This window comes from Trachypithecus francoisi, unplaced genomic scaffold (assembly GCF_009764315.1).
Source record: "Trachypithecus francoisi isolate TF-2019V2 unplaced genomic scaffold, Tfra_2.0 Lachesis_group5, whole genome shotgun sequence".
Classification (NCBI taxonomy): Eukaryota; Metazoa; Chordata; class Mammalia; order Primates; family Cercopithecidae; genus Trachypithecus; species Trachypithecus francoisi.
This window is the reverse complement of record NW_022681470.1, coordinates 110,179,636-110,199,739: the sequence shown is the minus strand read 5'-3', so window position 1 is coordinate 110,199,739 and position 20,104 is coordinate 110,179,636. Positions and strand designations below refer to the sequence as shown.

The window sequence follows — 20,104 nt, the reverse complement described above, 5'->3', positions numbered from 1 at the left end:
ACAATGGTGGGAGGAGAATGTAGCAGACTCAATGTCCCCAGTGGGGCCACCAGCATAGCAAGTTAGAAAAAATCTTTGGGTAGGGTAAATCTGGGACCAGATGATGTTGCTAAAAGGACAAGGAGATGAACCCAGCCAGGAAGACGAGTGGAAAGGGATTGAGGAAGAAAGGGAAAAACGTGGAGGATAGGGTAAAGGTGACTTCCTCTGGAATGGAAATTGGGACCCACTTGGGATTGAGTAGATGTGGGAAGTGGCTGTGATCATCTGAAGGGCCTGAGTTCTGGATAGCCAATAATAGCATGACAATGGGGACAGGGAGCTGAGTGGGAGGGGTGAGGATGAAGGCTCACCAGACGGCCTATATTAAAATAGAATTGGCCTGGGAAACTAGGGTGGAGAAGCCAGAGCACCAGGCCAGGGACAAAGGGGACTGCCCAACAGCTTGGAGAGGGTGCTGGGGACAGAGAGTTTTTCTGCTCTCTTGAAAGTGACTGGCCACAGCTCCCCCTCTTCTGGAGAATGGGCTGAGGACAAGAGTGAAAAATGGGCTTTAGGAGGCAGCTAAGGAGGCCTTGACTGCTGGTCTTCCCTGAAGCAGGAGATGGGCTCAGCCCAGGGCTCAGTTTGAGAAGTGGAGATCACATGGGAACCATGTGCTCAGTACTAGAGATACAGAAATGAATAATGAGTATTTGCCACCCAGGAGGTACAACATCGTAGAGGGGAAGGCAAACATGCACAGAAGTAACTTACAAAATAAGTACTGGCGGTGGGGGAACTGGATTCCTCAGGAAACAGCATATGCAAAGACCTAGTGGCATGAAAAGAACCCAAGCTTGGCACACTCAGCCCATCACCTTGGAGGGTAAAGTGGGTGGGATCTAATGGGGCAGGGCTGGGCTAGACACCAGGGAAGACAGGGAACAGGATGAAGTGACAGGAGCTCACAGACAGATCCCGCATTCACTCCTCTGTCCTTCAGACCCTGAGCAGGAGGCGGCGGTGGGCAGGCGGGGCTTAAGTAGAAGCATGGGAAGGGGCCCAAGTGGAAGCTCAAGGCGAGGCAGGGGGAAAGCAAGAGAACCACAGGAAAACAAAACTTGATTCTTCCTTTGGATGAGGACAGCTTCCCCTGCAAACCAGCAGCCCCCAGGCAGCCTCAGATGGGCTCCTGAGCCACCCTTCCCTGGCCAGTTGAAGGAAGCTGGGGTTATCACATTCAGAGTGGAGAAGACTCAAAAAGGGGCAAGGCACACAGCCCAGAGCCAGGTCGTGGTGGGTAGAACCAGAGAGAGTGGGGGTGTAGAGCTCACAGGAGCTGGTTTTTGGCAGTGTTTCTGGTTATGTCCCTGTAAAGGGCCAGTATCTTGAGGGACATGCCCAGAGGGGCATATAGGTGAATAGGTTCTGTGAGTAGAAGCCAGGGACTATGCGCAGCTATGGCCTGAAGCCAGGCATAGAATTCTGCTCTTTCTCCTCAGACAAAGATGCGAGGAAAAGGGAAAGCATATGGTGATTGTCATGGTCCCCTTGTCAAATGAGTATTGCCCCAAACTGTGTTCAGGGACACACTGCTCTTCAGTGTCCTCTCCAACCAGGAACACAGAGGCACTTTCAGGGGACGGTGTGTGTGTGTTTGGTGGCGGGGACGAGGAGGACTCCAGTGGGAGAGAAGAGTGTAAGAATGCAGGGACTCTATTTCGGGGACATTGGCAAGGCCAACTTCATTGTGGTGCCCGTGCATGTGCATGTGTGCTCCAGAGCTGGGGTATGTAGATCTGGGGCTTAGAGGGGGTGGACAGAGTGATCTGTCAGGACTCACTGAAGGGTAGAGAGCCAGGAAGCAAGTCCTCTGTCAAATCCCGAGGGAATCTGGAAGAGAGGCTTCATCATACTGTTTATTTTAGGGGTTGGGTGGAGGAGGCAGAAGGAAGGCAAGGGACATCCTAATAATCGTACTAAGGGGATGACTGCAGTTTGAGCTTCTTACCCCCTAGGCCTTTCTGGCTCAGTCACCCTTTCTCTGGCAGCACCAGCCTGAGCCCTGAGACCTCTCATGAAGGCGGGCTTCACAGATTCCTCCATCTCATCAGGAGGGAATGGATTTTAGGAGGACAGCCACAGCACCTTTAGGCCATTAGTTTCCAGGGTGGCTGGAGGGCAGGAGGAAGGCAGCGATGTGGGGGCTGTAGGGGACTCTGGCAGCTAGGGCTTTAGAGAGCAGAAAGAGCAGACCAGAGGCTTCTCAAAACCACTAGGACTTGGCACTTTCAACTCTTTACCCTTTGCCAAGAATTTGAGGTCCTTAAGGGTTGACTGTGAGGGGCAGCTAGGGTGTAGTGGTGGGAATGTTTCCTAGAGCAGGTCCTTAGGCCGTCGGGTCCTCAAGCACCTTTTCTCCAGCTCAGCCCTTCCCCACCTCCACACCCCCCGCCTCCCCAGTGCATGTCATCGTTTGGGGAACAGTGTAAATTTGCCATTTAGCAAATAGCCCATCTGGGTGGGTAGTATTTTTACAGTGTACAAAAACATGTCACCTATTGTCTTCTCTGATCCTTGCTACAATCCTGTGAGAGATTAAATCAATATAAATGTTTTGACAGAAGAAACCAACGCTCAGAGAAAGCTTTTTTTTTTTTTAAAGCACTTTTGCCTTGGGTCACATGGTTAGTGCCTCTACTAAGGGGATGGGTAGTCCAGTATCTGCTGAGCTTCCACTTTGTTCCAGGCAGTGCTTGGACCGTAGGTGCATTATGTCCTTTAAATCTCACAGCAGCCCCACATTATCACCTTTCACAGATGAGAAACGTGAGGTTCAGAGAGGTCAAGCAACATGCTCAAGCTTCCACAGTGACAGAGAGGGCTCTCCAATCTTAACTCCAAGTCTAGTGCTCATACCATGGTGCTGGCAGAAGTGCCTTAACTGCACTGGATGGGGAAGGCACCTGAGGTGGGTTCTGGCTGCTCTGGAGAAGGTGGGGACAGGCTGTGCTCTTGCTCTTGTCCAGGCCACGTAGGAAATGATGGTGTGACTTGGGAAAGTCCCAAGGCCCCGGGGAGGAGGTGGGGATGTGGAGAGGACACAGCAACCTTCCTTGGGGCAAGTTTGGGTTCAGAGATCACCCTAAGGGGTGGGGCACAGGGGAAGTGTCTGATGGGGAGGGAAAAGAGAGGTCCCAGGCCTGAAATGTTGGGAAGAGAAAGGGAGGAGGGAGACCAGGCAGGCCCCACTAGCCATGCCCAGCAGGGACTCTTTTCTGTTCCCTGGGCCACAAAGAAGCAGGTGGAACCCTCCACAGATACCTGGGCCAATCAGGTGGCCCTTGTACCTGCCGGGGAAGTGGGCCACGTGCAGGGTGGGGTTACATGTCAGAGAGGGTATTAAATGAGCTTCTAGCTTATTTGCATGTCCTAATTAACCACAAAGTGCCCCCCCCCCAAGGAAGAATTAAGCTGTCTGATTTCTCTCTGCTTGCTTCCACTATCTCCTCCACATGCACACTGCTTCCCTCTCCCTACACCTTCTTGTATACTTAGGCCCTAGGCATTCACATTCACCTCTTCCCTCCACTACAGTAAAATACAGCCTCTGTCATTGTCGTGGCAGGTGTCCAGGGAGAAGGGAAAAGTAAGTCTCCAGTGGACAGTCAGCATGCCATTTATGATCCACGCAGGACCATGGATAATATGGGAGGACACATTTTGCTCTTGTTCCTCTTGATTTGGCTTTGGAACCAATATGGACAATTAGTGGGATCGTCTGAAAAGCACAAGATTGCAAGTCAGTTGGAACGGATTCAATCCCAGTTCCACCACTATGTGACCCTGGACAAGTTGCTTAACTTCTCTGAGCCTGTCCATGTAAAACAAGAGGAACCGCTTTCAGTGTGTAGAGAAGGAAATAACAGAGGGGAAGGTGCTGGCGCCTATAAATCAAGTTGACAGCAAGTGTTGCTTCCGAATTTTTTGTTCTGGCCCCAGTGGAAATAAGTTTTCAGTCCCCCTAGTCTCTTCTGACTAACCAATGGTTCAAAGTCTGCTTATTTTCCACTGCATCCGTTTGAGAGCAGGAGTTGGGTCCTTTTCATTGCTCTGTTCTTAGTTTTCTATAACAACGCCTGGTGTTGGGAGGTGTTCATAAAGTTTTGTTCAGTTTATCCAAACCACTGTGACCAGTCCACGAAACAGGTGAATTGTAGACGAATGTCCAAGAAGTACCTTGGTTTCCTATAGACTCATTCCAGACTTGGAGCTGGTGTCATCTTGAATAATATGCTAGTTGGCTTCTCCACCAGCCAGCAGCCCATGGCCTCCTCCTCTCATGATTCAGTAGGTGGAATCTTCACATGCACTTTGTGTGCGCGTGCAGGGGCACACACACACACACTACCACCACCACCTCCACCATCTCCACCTCCAAAGGCAGCCACAGCAAACGTTCCCTCACTCAAAACTGAAATGTTAGTATTCTGTGGGAAGACACAAAGGATTTGCAAGGGCTGGCTCCGCCAGAATGGGCTTGCTCAGTTGGCAAACTCCAGGTAGAGAAGTAGCAAGAAAAGGACAGGGGTTTTGGAGCCAGATAACCCAACCCTCTGTTTAAATCTCTGTCCTTTCCTTTGCTAGCAGCCTAATCTGGGCAGTTTACATGACCCCTAATAACCTCCATAGATGTGTCTGGAGAACAATGCCTTCTAGGGTCATTCTAAGTTTGAAAGATGTGCACACTACCTGACAGATAGTGAGTGCTCAACAAAACCCAAAAAGCATGGGCGCCTTCCTCCCTCCTGTAGCGCCCCCACCAAAAATGAAACATCTTACCATTTGCATAAGATTTGAGGGTGACCCTAACCACCGTGACTGCGCCCCCATAACCCCATCTTCAGCTCTGCCCCTCTCTCCACTCTCCCCAGGGATCCAGGAAGCAAGCAGAAGAGCTTTTTCTTACTATTTTGCCTCTCCAACTGGCTATTAATGCTTTGAGGGTGGGAAGGCATCCTGCCCCTAATTGCAGCTGTCACACCCCATCAGGCGGAGGGACAATTGGTGGGAGGCAGAGAGGGGCAGTGGGAGGGTATGCCCTCCTGGCTTGCTCAGCCCAAGAAAAGATCCACATTGTCTTTTCCCAGCCAGTGAGTGTTCCCTGCTGGAGTGGGAGGGACAGTGGCTTCCCAGGGTGGTCCTAGGCGGCCTTCCTGGGCCATGTGCCCAGAGCGGCTTTAGAAAAACTGGAGCTGAGCTGCTGCCTTGTCTTTCCCCGCTCCGTCCGGCCGCCTCTAGGTGAGGAGGGAACAGGAGGCCTGGGGCTGCTGCGTCTAGTGAGGAGGAGGCCACGGAATGGAGCTAGGAATTTTAAAGTCAAGTGGCTATTTCTTCTGGGTTCACCTTTACCTCACTGGTTGAATTGACTGTTCTCTGACCCAGGTGGGAGTTAAGTGCAGGAGACGGGCTGTGGGGTGCGGGATGCTAAGAACTGTTTTTTTGTTGTTGTTGTTGTTTTTGTTTTTTAGACAGTTTTGCTCTGTTAGCCAGACTGGAGTGCAGTGGCACGATCTCGGCTCATTGCAACCTCCCTCTCCCGGGCTCAAGCAATTCTCCTGCCTCAGCCTCCCGAGTAGCTGTGTTTACAGGCGTGTGCCACCACGCCTGGCTAATTTTTACATTTTTTAAAGTAAAGACGGGGTTTCACCATGTTGGCCAGGCTGATCTTGAACACCTGACCTCAGGTAATCCGCCTGCCTCGGCCTCCCAAAGTGCTGAGATTACAGGCGTGAGCCACTGCGCCCGGCCTGCAGGGCGCTACAAACTGTTGGGGAGGAGTGTGTAACTCCAGAGTCCAGCTTCCACTCTGCAGTCAGGCCTAGGCTGTTCTGCCTCCTGGCTGCAGTTGTTCTTGGACAGGTAGCGTATCTAGGCTTGTTTCCTTATCTGGAAAATGGGATCATGCCTGCCTGCCTCGCTCACTTTCAAATGAGACCATTGGAGATGAAAAGGCATTCAAATGGTCCAATGCTATGTCTACATCCTTCCTCCCATGTGCATGGGGGAGTGTCTAGGGCTTCCCCGGCTGTTCCTTACACACTGTACTCCTTATTTAGCTCATTTTCTCAGGGCCCAGGTATGGACTGAAACCTCCAAGGCAGGAAGGGATGACTGGTCGGGTTTTGCCTCACTGCTGCTCCAGTCCCAGGAGGCCTGGGGTTCAGTCCCTGTGCCTAGAGCAATGTCTTGCCAAAGAAGCCGACAGTAGGTTGGGAGAGCCAAAGACAGGTCTTTATTCGGGGGCCTATCTGGGAAACCTGATGCTTCAGGGCTCTTTTCCATACAGAATGTTCAACGGAGGTCTTTGGGGGCAGTGGAGATGTCAGAGGGATTTTTTGATCTCCTCCCCTGCCCTCACCTACTGTCACCTCCAGCCCCAAAGTGAGTGTGTGCATGCCAGACAGACAGACAGACACACACACACACACACACAGCTCGCTCTCCAGCTACTTTTACTTGCTCCACCAGCCAGCCCCCAAGACAGCCTCTCCCAACCACATTCCCTTCAGCGCTGAGCCAAGAGCTCTGGCTTCTCCCTGCTTTCTGAGGGAAAGGAACTTGGAGTTGGGCTTTCGAGAGCCATACCGCCCACCCTCCCTCCTCCCCAGGGGCCCAGCACTGGGACCTGGCCCTTTCAGGTTCAGTCAACTTTCTGTCTCTAGGATTCAGACCCAAACAGCTGTGTTAATATCAAAGCCTGAGGGTGAGGGCTCCAGGGCCTTGGGGCAGCTTGTGGGGGGATTCTCCCCTCGCCTGTGCTCCCCGGTGCCTGGGAAGGGGAAATGTCCAGAGCCCTTGGAAAGGCTCCGCTTCTTGACTTTCTGTAAGCGGCCGGTTCGGGGCTCAGGGACCATGGGTGTCACCCAGCCTGGTTTCTCCTTCAGCAGCCGGTCACGGTCAGGCCGCACACTACGCAAGAACTTCTTAAAGATGTTTGCTGTCAGGGCAAACCTGCGGCCCAGCTCCTGGGGCTGGCCTTTCTCTCCTTTGGGTTCACGTGCCCCCCCCGTCTCACCCTTCTCCCCACCCTTCTCCAGTTCTGGCAAGTCTAGCCAGTTGCCCACCAGGTCAGCAAAAACGTTGTCCCCTAACACCAGAGGCTGTCGATTCCGGCCCCGGGACATCAACGTGGAGGTCCAGTCATCCGGTTCCACTTGCTCTGGCCCCTGCTGAGCACAGCTTTGATGTGGCTGTGTCCTGGGCAGGGGAGCTAAATCCCTTCCACAGACACTCCTATGGGATGGAAATTTGGTGCTGCTGCCAAGAGAAGGTTGACCAGAGGGGGAACAGACTGTGGGCCTGGCAGGACCCCTGCCACCCTCCCAACAAGGGTGCTCGTGCTGGGTCCTGGGACCTTCAGGGCTGCCTGGTGCAGGACCCCCTCCAGAGATCTCCAGCTGTTCCAGTGCTGTCTGCACCTGGAGAAGCTTCAGTTCTTGCAGTGCACCCATCATGCAGTTCATCTGATCCTGTAAGCCATCACCCACCTCCTTCATGGACATCTGCGAGGGAGAGAGAAAGCATGGGGCCTATGAGCCACAGGGGGCAGCAGTGCCTCTCCCAGCCCTGAACCTAGGTCCCCCACCGAAACATGCACTTCCAGGGTCATCCAGCCTGCCACTGGCCGCATCTCTCTATAGCCTAGTGCAGTGCAGATCAGTGCTGGCTAAAGGAAATAATAATGGTAGCTAACTAGCTAAGGCAGGCACTGTCCTGAGAAGGCTCCCCCAACCCCATACACACACACACACACACACACACCCCACACACATATTTCATCTCCCCAACTACCCTATGAGGTAGTGACTAGTACTGTTCCCATTTCACAGGTAATTTGCCCAAGATAAGGTAGTAAGAGGTGGGGCTGAGATCAGCCTGAAGTGCACAAAGTTGTAGTGGCCATCCTCATCCTTTTTTGAGTCTAAGCCCTCTTCCTCCCTGGGCCTCCCTGAAATGATAGTGATGATGGTGGAAAAAACAATTTGTGAGAATCTGCTTTGTAACAAGAATTGTGCTAAGGACTCTATGTGCTTCATCTCATTTCATCTTTATATAGATCCTATAAGGTTGCTATTTTTTCCTTTTAACAAATGAGTAAGCTGGAAGGGGTGAAGTAACTTACGTAACGTCACACAGCTCATAGAGCTGGGACTCAAACACGGTACTGTCCCACTCCAGATGCTGTAGTCCTAACTACCAAATACAGGTTGAGCATCCCTACTCCAAAAATCTGAAAGCCAAAATGCTCCAAAATCCAAAACTTTTTGAGACACAACATGACCGAAAGTGGCAAATTCTACCCTGACGTCATGTGGTAAGTGGTAGCCAAAACACAGTCAAAATTCTTTCATGCACGATATTTATTTAAAATATTATATAAAACTACCTTTGGATTGTGTGTATAAGATGTATATGAAACATACATTTCATATTTAGACTTGGGTCCCATCCCTAAGGTATCTTCTTATATATCCCTAAGATATTATATATATGCAAATATTCCAAAATCCAAAATCCAAAACACTTCTGGCCCTAAGCATTTCAGATAAGGAATACCCAAACCTATACTACCTCGAGACTCGAGATGGCTGGGCAGTGAAGCTAGGCTTTTTTTTTTTTTGGAGACAGTGTCTTACTGTTTGCTGGGCTGGAGCACAGTGGTGGCTACTCTCAGACACAATCATAGTAGACGGCAGCCTCTGACTCCTGGCCTCAGCCTCCTGAGTAGCTGGGACCACAGGTGTGTGCTACCTGCACCCAGAGCTGGACTTTAAGGCTACTCTGTCCTCTACAGGACAGTGAAGAAGGGCTGAAAAGGGCCTTAGGAGACAAGGAAGAGCTCAGATTCCCCAAGAGAAAGGGTAGGCCTGGGGTTTCCTGCAATTGCTGTTCACATCTGACTGGTCAGAAGGGAGACAAGGAGGCCGGGAAACTCCTGTTTGCTGAAAACCCAGGTGCTTCTCAGCCTGCCTCTCCCTGCCCAACACCTGTCCTCTCTCAGCTGTTCTCAAACTTGGCTTCAACACTCTTCCTGCCTTCTCAGCCCAGTTGGCTCTGCTGCCCTGGCCAAGCCAGAGTGGGATGCTGGGGGCCAATTCTCCCAGCCCCTTTGTGGGTGTCTAAGGCCCGAGTCCCGGCTGCCAGCTGGAAGGGGCTGAGAGATTGACTTGGGTGAGGGCCGAATTTGGAGGCTGCATGGGGGCGGGGGGACTGTGTCTGATAACATTCACAAGGTTCCCAGTTCCTGGGCCCAAGCTGCCTTGGTTCTGCCAGCTCCCTCCCCAGCTCCTGATCAAGTTACCAAAAGCAAACCTCCTGTGCGGGGACCATCTGTTTCTTAAGCCCCCCAGAGACCCGCGGGATCATCTTACCTCCCAAGCTTGTCTTAATGCATAGTGCTAAACGCAGAAGGTTGAGGGATTGGAAGGGCAGGCACAGAGGCTCTGCAGGGCTGGGCTGCCGCTGACCCTCTCAGGCTTCTGGGTCAAATCCTCCCCTGCCAACCCTGGCCCTGGTAGGGATGGGAGATTCCAGCCAGGCTGTCAAAAAGCCAGCAGAAGCAACACTAAAGAACAGTGGAGGGCTGACTGCCCTTGAGGGCAAGGAGGCCTTTGCTGGGGCATGGAGATTGCCCATGCTTTATGCACTTTCCCCAAGACAGGCAAGAAGAAATGGCAGTTCCAGGCCCTGACAGCCCTGGGATTTGCCAGAGTTTACACCATTTGAGTGGCGGCGGTGGCAGCAGCAGCAAGGAACACGGAGCCTGTGGGACAGATACACATGTTGACAGCCCCTCTCTCTGGTCTCTTTGCTTCTACTCTCCTGACCCCTTCCTTTTGGAAGCACTCAGCTATAGCTACTAAGACCTAGAGCAGAGTCAGAGGAGACTCTAAGCCCCAAACCAAACTCAGCTCCTCCCTTGCAAGCTGCTTCTCCTTCTGACTTCCCTATTCTCTCCCTCCAATACCACTTTCCTTGTCTTCCCTACCTAGAGCCTCAGTCATTTTTGGCTTCTCCATTCAACTACCCCTGCTGCTGTCCAACTTACTCATGTTGGATTTTTCCTCCTGCAAATGTCACATATCTTTCCTTCCATCCTCAGGAATGCTGCAGAAGCCTCTTAGACGGCTTCCAAACCGCCAGACACACGAGCACCTGATCAGTCTTCCCAGCACACATCTTCTGTCATCTTCATGGCTCTCCAATGCCCAGACTCAAATCCAAACTATTTGGTCCTGCAGTCAAGATCCTCCAGGACAGAATTTCAACTTTCAGTTCCACGCATATCCCTACTCCCTGAGACGTACCCCCCATGCTCCTGTTAGAAATCTTCTGTGATATTTAATATGCTCTTCCCTGTAGTCCTGCCATTTATGTACTCACCCCATGTCCTCTATGCATTTAAATGCTCAGTCTCTTGTGAAATATGTATTGAGTATCTATCTACTCCTTGAGGACAGGGGCTGAGATCTATACATCAGTATGTCAGCCCAGAACCTCGCTAGCACCTGGCACTTGCTACATACCCATAAAACATATATTGAATACCAGTGACCACCCCAGATCACCCTCCAGGCTGCTTGCTACCCTCAGATAGTGACTCACTACACAGGGAAAAAGAGCCAGGGCTGCTTCCCAAGGTTTCGTTTCATCCAGAGGCAAGGAGTCCGAACTGGCAGGCTTCCTTCCAGAAGGCTAAACCCAGCCCAGGTCGGAGGTAGAGGGAGGAATGAAATGACCCCATTCAATCTCTTCCAGTGTGGAAAAATCCAGAGGAAATAATGCTGACATTTTGCACAGTTTTCCAGTGAGAATGAATGTGTGGGTATGCATGAATTCAAGCTGCCCATAAAACAGAGGCCCTATGTAAGTAAGCAAGTGCTGAAACTGCACCCATCTGCAAAATAATATTCTGTATTGGTTAAGAACTTGGGTTCTGGAGACAATGGAATAAAGTTCAAATCTCAGCTCTGCCATGTAGTAGCTGTGTGACCTGGGCAAGTTATTTACATTCTGTTTTTCAATTTCTCCATTCTCTCTTTTATTTTTTTGAGACGAAATCTTGCCCTGTTGCCCAGGCTGGAGTGCAGTGGCACAATCTCGGCTCACCACAACTTCTGCCTCCTGGGATCAAGCAATCCTCCCACCTCAGCCTCCCAAGTAGCTGGGACTACAGGCACAGGCCAGCATACCCAGCTAACTTTTTTGTATTTTTTGTAGAGACAGGGTTTCACCATGTTGCCTAGGCTGGTCTCGATCTTCTGGACTCAAGCCATCCTCCCACGTCAGCCTCTCAAAGTGCTCGGCTAACAGGCGTAAGTTACCGCACCCGGCCAAATTTCTCCATTCTTTAAAATGGGAATAACAGTTTCTGCCTCATAAGCTATTGTGCAGATTAGGTGAGGTAATGTGTATCTCTGCATGAAACCAAGAAAGCATTAGGTGAATTCTGGCTGTTAATTTAAGACTTCCCATGTACTTCCACAACATTTCTTCCTTGGTGACACTTAGCACATAGTAATGACAGGATTCCGTTCCTTATATCTGGTCTAATCAAGGAGAAGCAAAAGGAGAAGGTCCTGTTTTTCCCTCCCCACCTCTGCCCCATGCAGGGGCTGGGGAGAGAAGGAAGGGAAGTCTTGGCACCCTCCTGCCCACTCCCAGCCGCGCTCAGCCCAGCCACATCCAGGGTGCCGACACTGAAGGGCAAGAAGGCATCTGGGAGAGGGATGAGAAGGGAAGGAGGAGTTGAGGGAACCTGGGAGGACCAGGGCAGTGGTGGGGCAGGAGTGTCAGCTGGGTCTTGACTAAGAGAGGAGCCAGCAGAACAGCCTTTCCTGACTGACCCCAGGGGATGCCGTCACCCAAGGAGGAAGAGTCGGAGGCTGAGCTTGGGATCTGCCTTCTTCTTCCAGAGCTTGGGACCCTCTCAGGTCCCCGGACTTCCCTTGCCTCATGACCAAAAGGGGAAAAAAGGGGGTAGTAAGGAGGGTAGAGGAAAGGAGAGGGGCCAGCTCAGATAGACAAAATCCTGAGCAAACATGAGTAGCTCTAAATCCATCTCCAGGCTGCAGGGTGCGGAGTTCCTCTGGAGCCTCTTAATGTCTTGGAGCCTCAGGTTCTTCCTCAGAGCAGGCACCAAATCATACCCAGCTTGCTCTCAGGGGCAGCTGGGAGAATTCACAAGAAGGTTGACCTGGTCCTGATTAGTTTGAGTGGGAATGGATCCAACAGCCACCTCCTTTTAACCCACCCCTAGTCTCTCTCTCTGTTTCTCTCTTTCTCTCTCTCTCTGTCTCTCTCTCTCTCTCTCCCACACACACACACACACAGAGAGAGAGAGAGAGGAGAGAGAGAGAACCAACCTGCTCCACCATCAAAGGTAAAACCCTTAATAACCATATTCCAATGAAGATTGTGGGAATCCCTTCTGTGAAAAGCCAGGAAAGGTCTTCTCACCAGCTCCTTGCCTCCACACCGCCCCACAGTCCCTCTCCCACCCTCAGCGTCTCCGGAAGTCTGCATGTCAAACTTCAGTCTCCGTGGCTGCAGTTGAAACCAGCCCCTGGGTTCCTCACTGTATGAGAGCTGTAGCACGACAGGCACCCTCCTGGTGTTTGTGAAGGGCCCCACACTCATCTGGAGACCTGACTTACTCGGCCACATGGCATTTGGGCAAAATCGCCCACCTTTTGGGCCTGGGGTTCTGAACCTCAGATGACAACTCCTGGTGTCAGCACTAGCCCTTTTCTCTGCACTGCCTGATCCCCACAGCTAAACTCTGAGGCCAGGCAGGTGGAGTTATCCCCACGTAATGGATTAGGGAGCCAGGGGGCTGGGAGGTCCATCTTCTCCCTCAGTGTTTCCCAGCATTCTTCCTCACACCTCCTTCATGATTTTCACCATATCTACACAGGACCTCGTCTCCATGAACACATCTCTTATCTGTTTATGTAAATAGTGTACTTACGAAGGAACCCATGTGAAGTGTTTACGCTTGCCATAGACAGATGGCACCTATCAACACACATCTTAAACCGAAAGCTTTCCTGGAGCATCGCCTCCATCATCCTGAGCACCACCAGTGGTTCTTGGGGTCTTGAGGCTTATTAGTGAGAGACCTGAGACCCCAAGGCTGGCTTTCACACTCCAGGCCAACGAGCTTTCCATGTCATCATAACCCCTGACCTCTTAGTCTCCTGGGATTGTTGTGAGAAGAAACCAGGGCAGCCAGCAGGAAGTGCAAAGGGCAGTTACCACCAGATGGGGAGGAAGAACGTGAAGTCATCCTTTTGAGGGACTCCGAGGCCTCCCTTTCACTGAGTCATCTGAAGAGGGAAGAGGAACTGCCTGCCTGGGGTTGGAGGGGAAGATGCGGTTCAGAAGCAGATCCCACCGTCCTGGACTTCCAGCCCTGAGCCCCACAGAGGTTGTGTGGGGTCAGCTGGCCACGGATAGCACCCTCCCCCTGGGCCCTGTTGGGGCCCTTTGTGGTGAGGGAGGAGCAGGGATGGGAAAATGTGACGCCAGCATCCTCGGCTCCCTTCCCAATCCCTCCCCTGGGCCCCGACTGATCCCGCAGCTGTGCTGTCCTTCCATCCATCTCACGCCCTCTCCCAGCTCAGCCAGAATCCTTTGACACAGGCTCCAGCTTTGCCCATGAGCCTGGCTGTGTGCCCTGCCTCACTTCCCCCACCCCATTACTCACAAGATCCCCACAAAGTTCCTTTCAGCCCCTGGGGAAGCTAGGAGGAGGCTGAGGGCCGGAAATGGGAAAAGTCCCGCTTGTGCCAAGTGGCCCATTCTCCAGCTCAGTGAATAGGGACCTTCACAGCCCCTCACACTTGGCTGGAACTCTCAACAGGAAGGTAAAGTGGAAACTGTGCCAAGAGCTGTAGGAGGGAGGAGGGTAAAGAAAGGAGGAAGTGAGGGCTGTGAAATGGATGGACCCACTTTCCCAACAGAACCATCTATGGGGGTCACATGCTCAGGCAAGGGGCAGATAGATGGAGAGGGGATTCCAATGCTGCCTCCTCCTGGAGCTTGCCTCTTAGTCTCCGCAAGCCCTCTTCCCTCTGACCAGCTTTAGCTCCTCTCCATTGCAGTCAATCAACTTCCTCGAACATCCAAGGGACCTCAAGAAGTTACCTTCTTTTTTTCCTTTCTGGTTCAGGCCTTCAGTATCTCTTGCCTGACTCTTGTAATAACCTTCTAACTCATCCTCCTGCCTCAATTTCCTCCCTCCCTCCACCTCCACCTCTACCCCTATCACCTTCTGGATCCCAGGGCTGCTCTCCAATTCATATAGAAAAGGCCAGACTCTTTAGCATGACATCCAGAGTGTGTCCACGACAGCTCTTTCAGCACTGTTGCCCACTCTTTCTCTACATTTTACCCTATGCTCTAGGCAAACTCCAGCTGCTCTTCAGACATCCCCACCACTTCAGCTTCTGTACCTTTTGCTCATGGTGTTTCATTATCTGCCTGGATTGCTGTTCTCCTCCTGTGAGTGTCCCTATGTATCCCTCAAAGTCTAGTTCCAATGCTACCTCTTCCAAGACATGAAGCTTTCTCTAATCTCCCATTTGGAGTTTACTTCCCTCCCTCAGAGCACTGAACCTGTGCTTGTTATATAACACAATTCCTCTATTTCTGCCCCAGAGGTCTGCATACATGTACCGGTTGAGAACATAAGCTCTGCAATCAGACTGGCGGGGTTTGAATCCTGGCTCCTCCGCTTACCAGCTCTATGACTTTAACCAAGTGACTTAACCTTCCCATGTCTTTATTGACTCATTCATAAAGTGAGAATAATGAAAGTACAACTTCTTAGTGTTGTTTTGGCAATTAAATGACATCATAGATTATATGTCTGGCATATCAATGTTAACATCAAGTAATATTATTATTATATCTTCTATTAAACTGTGTGTTCCCTGAAGACAGGATCTGTGTCTGTTTGTTTGTAACGATAGTGCCAGTGCCCAGTAAATGCCCTAGACATAGTATGAACTCAGTAACATGTTCTATGCATGAATGACTCTTACGCAAAACACTCTGATCAATCCATCATCAACAGTTTACCAAGTGCCTATGACACATCAGACACTGTGCTACATGTGAAGGACGTACAGTTGGTGAGGCACTTAAATTGTCATTTGATCTTCACAGTAGCCGTATAAAGTACGTATTTTAAACCCCCATTTTAGAGATGAGAAAACCAAGGCACAGAGAGGTTAAGTAATATGTTAAGGTCACACAGGGCCATGATTTGAGTTGAAGTTGGTCTGACCCCAAATCTTATACTCTGCATTCTTCCCAATGACCACACTGCCTAACTAGTCACATAGTCATCTTTCCCCAGCATTAAACATCAAAGAAGATGCATTATGAGATCCTTTGCAAAAGCTTTTTTCTGCCTCAGGAAATTTGCCTTTTTGCCCCAAGATCTGAAGGCTGTTCCTACTGTATCTTCCCCATTTCCTACTTTTCTTCTCCTTATTTTGCCTTTAGGCCCCGGTCCTTACCCATTTGCCAGAAACCCCTGAACTTGTGGCCACTAAAAGCTAGAGAACTGCTTCCCCATGCCTCAGCTACGACAGACATTCTCAGAGATGGCCTTCTGCAACCTCTCCCTCCTCCAGGAAGCCTTCCCAGCCTGGCTGTACTTCATGAGCTCTGATCACTCAGCCTTTACGCACTCTATTTGTTCTACACTGATCTGAACTCATGAGGGATGCCTTGTGAGCATCATACAGCTGCCTCGTCTGTGTGCCTGTGTCTACCCTACTTATTGGCAGCCCACAAGGGAGCTGTGTGTACGGAACAGCTGGTCCCAAGGCCTGTGTTCAGGCAGGGCCCCTCTTTGGCGGCTGGAGGGAGAAAAGAGATGTGTTCCCTGCTGAGCTGTTGCAGCCCCAAGCCCTCATTCTAATGAAGAAGTGTGTCAGCTGCTGCTACTTCTCCTGCCACATTTCATCCCTGAAACCTGATCCCCTTCCCTTTCCAGGCAGAAGGAAAGGGCCAGCTCTCTACTTATCAACTCATTGAGCCAGGATCCCCAAACCCTCAGCCTTCTCCCAGTGCTCACCTGTTACAATGACATTTTCTGCTTCAGGGAATTGGGAAGTTCCACTACTTTGGTTTTCAGAAACACACTCTTCTTATCTAGATTTTCTGGGCCAAGGACAGGGGTAGGATGCAGGAGGGGGGCATAAAACACCCTTGACAAAGATAATTTCACAACCTGTTAATGTTTTGTTTTCCAGCAGGTTTATCCCACAGTGTCTGCTGAATGTGTGATTCTTGAGAGAAATTTACTGAAATAAATGAACATAGAACTTGACCAGTATTACAGGAGGCCATGCCTGTGTAAACATGAACTATGGGCAGAGCCATGGTAGCAAGGGAGATCCTGCCTGGGATGGGCCATTTGCAGGGCAAAAGCTCCCTAGCTCATGACAGAAACCAGCTGCATTCCTTTGCCACCCCATTGCAGACCTAGGGTATTAAGTCAACACCTTCTATCCTAGTCACAAGAAAGATGCATTGAATTCAATCCCTACTGTCCCTGGGCAAGGCAGCCAAAGGGCTGACCCTGGGCTAATTCAGCTCTAGTTTCCCTATTGCTACTGTTGGGGATACTAAGGCACTGAGATTTGGCCCAGCTACCTAAGCACTGAACTGAGGTGTCAGGGAGCGAGTGACACTCTACTAGCTCTGTCTGTCCTTCTGCTCTGTCTCATCTCTGAGCAGGCTGGCATTGGGGAGGGGGCGGAGCACCATGGGGGGTAGTGCAGAGCTCTCCCATCTGAGTGTCATTCTGGGATCCAGGCCAGGCATTTGGCTTCCTCTCCAAGAGAGTCAAAGGCTGAAGCTGCTCAGACAAAGGGCCAAATGAAAGCTAATGGGGCGCTCAGTGACTTCAGTCTCTCCCTTTCCTCCTCCCAGGCATTGGGGGCTCAAGTCCTTGGCAGGAGAGGGTGCAAATCAAGATGTGAAGCTCAGCTCAGTGCAGATTCCTAGTTGCCTTTTTTATTCTCCTGGCATCCGTAGTCTCTGTCTTCCTCCCCTCACCACCTCCCACCTAGAGTGCTGTAAAAAATGCAAATCAGCAGGATTTAAAAATTCAAGCCCATGCCAGGAACACCCACAAACCCTCCATTAAGGCAGATCCTGAGGTGGGTGGTGTAGTCCCCAATTCAAAGCACAAAAAGGAGGATTCTATTAGATTCTTTTCTCAGCATGGGTCTTGGACCTCAGACATTATCTGTGATGACCTTGAGCTTGCTTTCTGGTACTGCACACATAAATGGGAAAAAATGAGAATTGTGTGTGTGTACGTGTGGGCTGGAGCCAGCCATCCCAATCTGGCATGAGAAGCATGTGCAAACGACTATGGGAAGGGGCATGGTGTAAGTTCAGAAGAACAGTAATGAATACTCCTGTCTCTCAAGAAGTATCTCTCTGAGTCAGTAACTTTTGCATCTGAGTGTCACCATAGAAAGGGCTCCAGGAGGAAGGACTAGAGAGAGAAATGATCGTTGATATGAGCAGGCAGACCCTGGAGTAGATCTGACAGGAAAAGTGGCAGGGTGACTTGGTCAGGAAGCATCAGTGAGAACACCTGCACTTTCAAACTCTGCCCCCCACCCCCAGAGCTGGCCCCTAACACACTGCCAATTTCCCTCCCAAGCAGGAAGAATGTAGCCTTTGCAGGCAGAGTGGGAAAGGCTGTCACAGAATCGGGAGAGCCATAAGCTGGCCCTTTCTAGATGCAGGTCTGCTGTTGTGTGGCCTGGGTGCCCCTGGCTCTGGAAAGTAAGAAGAAAGAGGAGAGCAGAAAAGTGAGACTGAGAAGAGTCGACTCCAAGAGAAACAAACTAAAAGAGATCAAAAGAGACGAAGGCAAAGACACAACAGAGCCTGGTGGAAGGAGAGATGGGCAAAGCAGAGATGGGGCTGTATGTGCATAACATTTGCCTGAATTCCGGTGGGTGAAGGAATAAGAAAGATGGCAGGTGGCGTGGGGGCGGGGGCAGTGGTATATGAAGCCAGGGAGAATCAACCTGGCTCTCCCTAACATAGCTTTAGCGGACACCACTCCCCCGACTTCGGTGATTTCCCCCCTCCCCAGACTGAGTTACTTCCCCCACTCCCTGCACCCCGGGGCCTCCGAACGCTCCCTGCGCACTCCCCAAGCCCAGACCTGACATCTGGCTGGGCCTCCGCAGCTCCCGCTCGCGATCTGCCAGGCAGAGCCCCTCCTCCAGCGCAGGGCCCTCCCCCGCCTTTCCAGCTGCCAGCCCCCTCCCTGCTGGCAGACAAGCCCAGGCAGACAGCCGGCCAAGCCTGCCCCCGCAGCCGCGCCAGCTCTGCCAAGCCCAGCAGAGCTGGGGGCCCAGGGTGGTACCGGCTCCCCTCGAGCTAGCAGTCTCGCTGACCTCGTGCCTGGGCAGGGATCAGGCCCCAGCACCCTCCTCCTCCCCTCGCCCCGCCCGCCGGCGCGCTCCAGGCCGGCCTGCGCAGCCCAGCACCCGGGCGCCGGCGTCCCGTTCCCCAAACCTTCGCTCCCGCTCTTTCCGCGTTGGCGGTGCGGGGGCCCCACTGCGTCCGAGTGCCTGGCCGTCTCCGGGCGTGCACTGTTTTCTCCCTGGGGTTCTCTGTGTCACATTTCAGCCTGGTTGGCTTGCTCCCTCTGTCTCTGTCACTTGTTCTTGTCTCATCACAAATCTTTGCTCAAAGTTTCTCCGTGGCCCCCTTTCCTGAGGACAAGCCCGGCTCTCTGCCTGCCGGCCCGGGTCCTCTCCTCTCTTCCCTGGCCCTCCTCTGCCCTGCTTACGTACCGGCCCCCCGGGTACCCGGGCGGGGGACCAGGTGCCCGTCGGGGCGGTGCAGTCCTCCCTGCCCGGGAGCCAGCTTCGCTCTTACCAGCTCCTGTTTGAGGCGACGCAGATAGCAGTCCATTTCCCTGCTCTCCATCGTCATGCGCCCATTTGTCGGGTTCGGTTCAAACAGAGAGTGCCCGGGTGGGACCCTGGCCCCACTGGAAACTGTGCGCCCGGCGGGCTCCCCGCCCCTGCGCCCGTAGCGCTCGCAGCGCCGAGCTGAGCCTGCGCTGCGAGCCCGGGACTTAGAGCCGCTTCCCCCGCGGCTGGCAGCGCGCGGTCGGTGCTGGGGGCGGAGGGAAAAGTGGGACAGCCAATGAGAATTCAGGGGGCCTGTCTTCAGCCAATGGGCAGGGCGGCCGGGGGGCCGGGCTGGGCGGTCGAGGCCGACCCTACCGCGGTGTTTGCACAGGACCCGGGCGCAGCTACTGGGGCTGGCGGGGACACACCTGGTCCCGGCCAGCGCGGCGGAGGACATCGTGACTCCAGGCCGTACGGCGGCCCCCAACGAAGCACATGACCCTCGTGTGGTCATAAAGGGAGAGCACACTTTTACTGGGAGGGACTGGGTAGCGGCGTCAGTAAGAGGCAGAGTGCCATGGTGTCAGTCCCTTTTCCCAAACTCCGATCAGGAAGGAAACACACCCACCCACTCCGCTGTCATCCCCAGAAGTCCCTCAGAAGCTCTTTTCTCCCCGAAGAGGACCCTGGGAATGTGGCTCCAGCCTCACTCCTAGAGTGAGGTCCTCGAAGCCCTGCCCTCTCGGGCGGAGCAGAGACGCCGCCGCTTGGCCTGTTCACGCCTATCACACAAAGCCTCCGAGGGTCGGCTGCGCCCCTGGCAAGGCTGTAGGGCTGGGGATACTGAGTATGATAGGCGAGGTCCCTGCTCTCAAGAACTTACATGGGGGAGAAGGGGAGGCGAGATAAACAGGTAAACACACACACGGTAAGCACGGTAATTTCAGACGATGATTTTTATGAAAGTATGAAACGGGGTAGGGGGTGTGGCTGCTTTCCCTGGGGCCTTCAATGGGGTGGGCAGGGAGCAAGCCTTTTTCTCCCCAGGGCTCGGCGTCAGTCAACCTAGCTGACGCTCTGGCCTTTGGCGAAGCGCTCAAAGGCTGGGATGCTCCGATGTTATTCGAGCCGAACAGGAACCGTTCGAGCGC

General features: G+C 52.4%; 2 protein-coding genes across 4 annotated transcripts in view; one reads left to right on the top strand and one right to left on the bottom strand.

Moving 5' to 3' along the window:
- The window catches only part of RAP1A (RAP1A, member of RAS oncogene family), a 103,763-nt gene extending 93,373 nt beyond the window's left edge, over window positions 1-10,390 (top strand). Inside the window, exon 8 of the mRNA XM_033198984.1 lies at window positions 10,148-10,390. The gene's annotated coding sequence lies outside the window, so the exon portion shown is untranslated. The remainder of the gene's footprint in view (window positions 1-10,147) is intronic.
- On the bottom strand, window positions 1,884-19,258 carry INKA2 (inka box actin regulator 2). Of its 3 annotated transcripts, none has more exons than XM_033198979.1 (2): window positions 18,976-19,258; window positions 1,884-7,547 (listed from the first exon to the last, which is right to left on the bottom strand). In XM_033198979.1, the coding sequence occupies exons 1-2, from the start codon at window positions 19,030-19,032 to the stop codon at window positions 6,711-6,713; spliced, it is 894 nt and encodes a 297-aa protein (XP_033054870.1). In that variant the 5' UTR covers window positions 19,033-19,258; the 3' UTR covers window positions 1,884-6,710. The 3 variants fall into 3 exon arrangements, with proteins under 3 accessions (XP_033054870.1, XP_033054873.1, XP_033054871.1); XM_033198982.1 differs by lacking the exon at window positions 18,976-19,258 and adding an exon at window positions 18,610-18,966; XM_033198980.1 differs by lacking the exon at window positions 18,976-19,258 and adding an exon at window positions 10,094-10,183.
- Between the last annotated feature and the right edge of the window lie 846 nt (window positions 19,259-20,104).

Bases quoted from the DNA above. Each gene is read 5' to 3' on its own strand.
- INKA2 (XM_033198979.1), bottom strand. From the start codon at position 19,032: ATGACGATGGAGAGCAGGGAAATGGACTGCTATCTGCGTCGCCTCAAA. The intron at 7,548-18,975 runs GTAAGAGCGAAG...TCTCCCTCGCAG, and splicing joins GTCGCCTCAAACAGGAGCTG to ATGTCCATGAAGGAGGTGGG.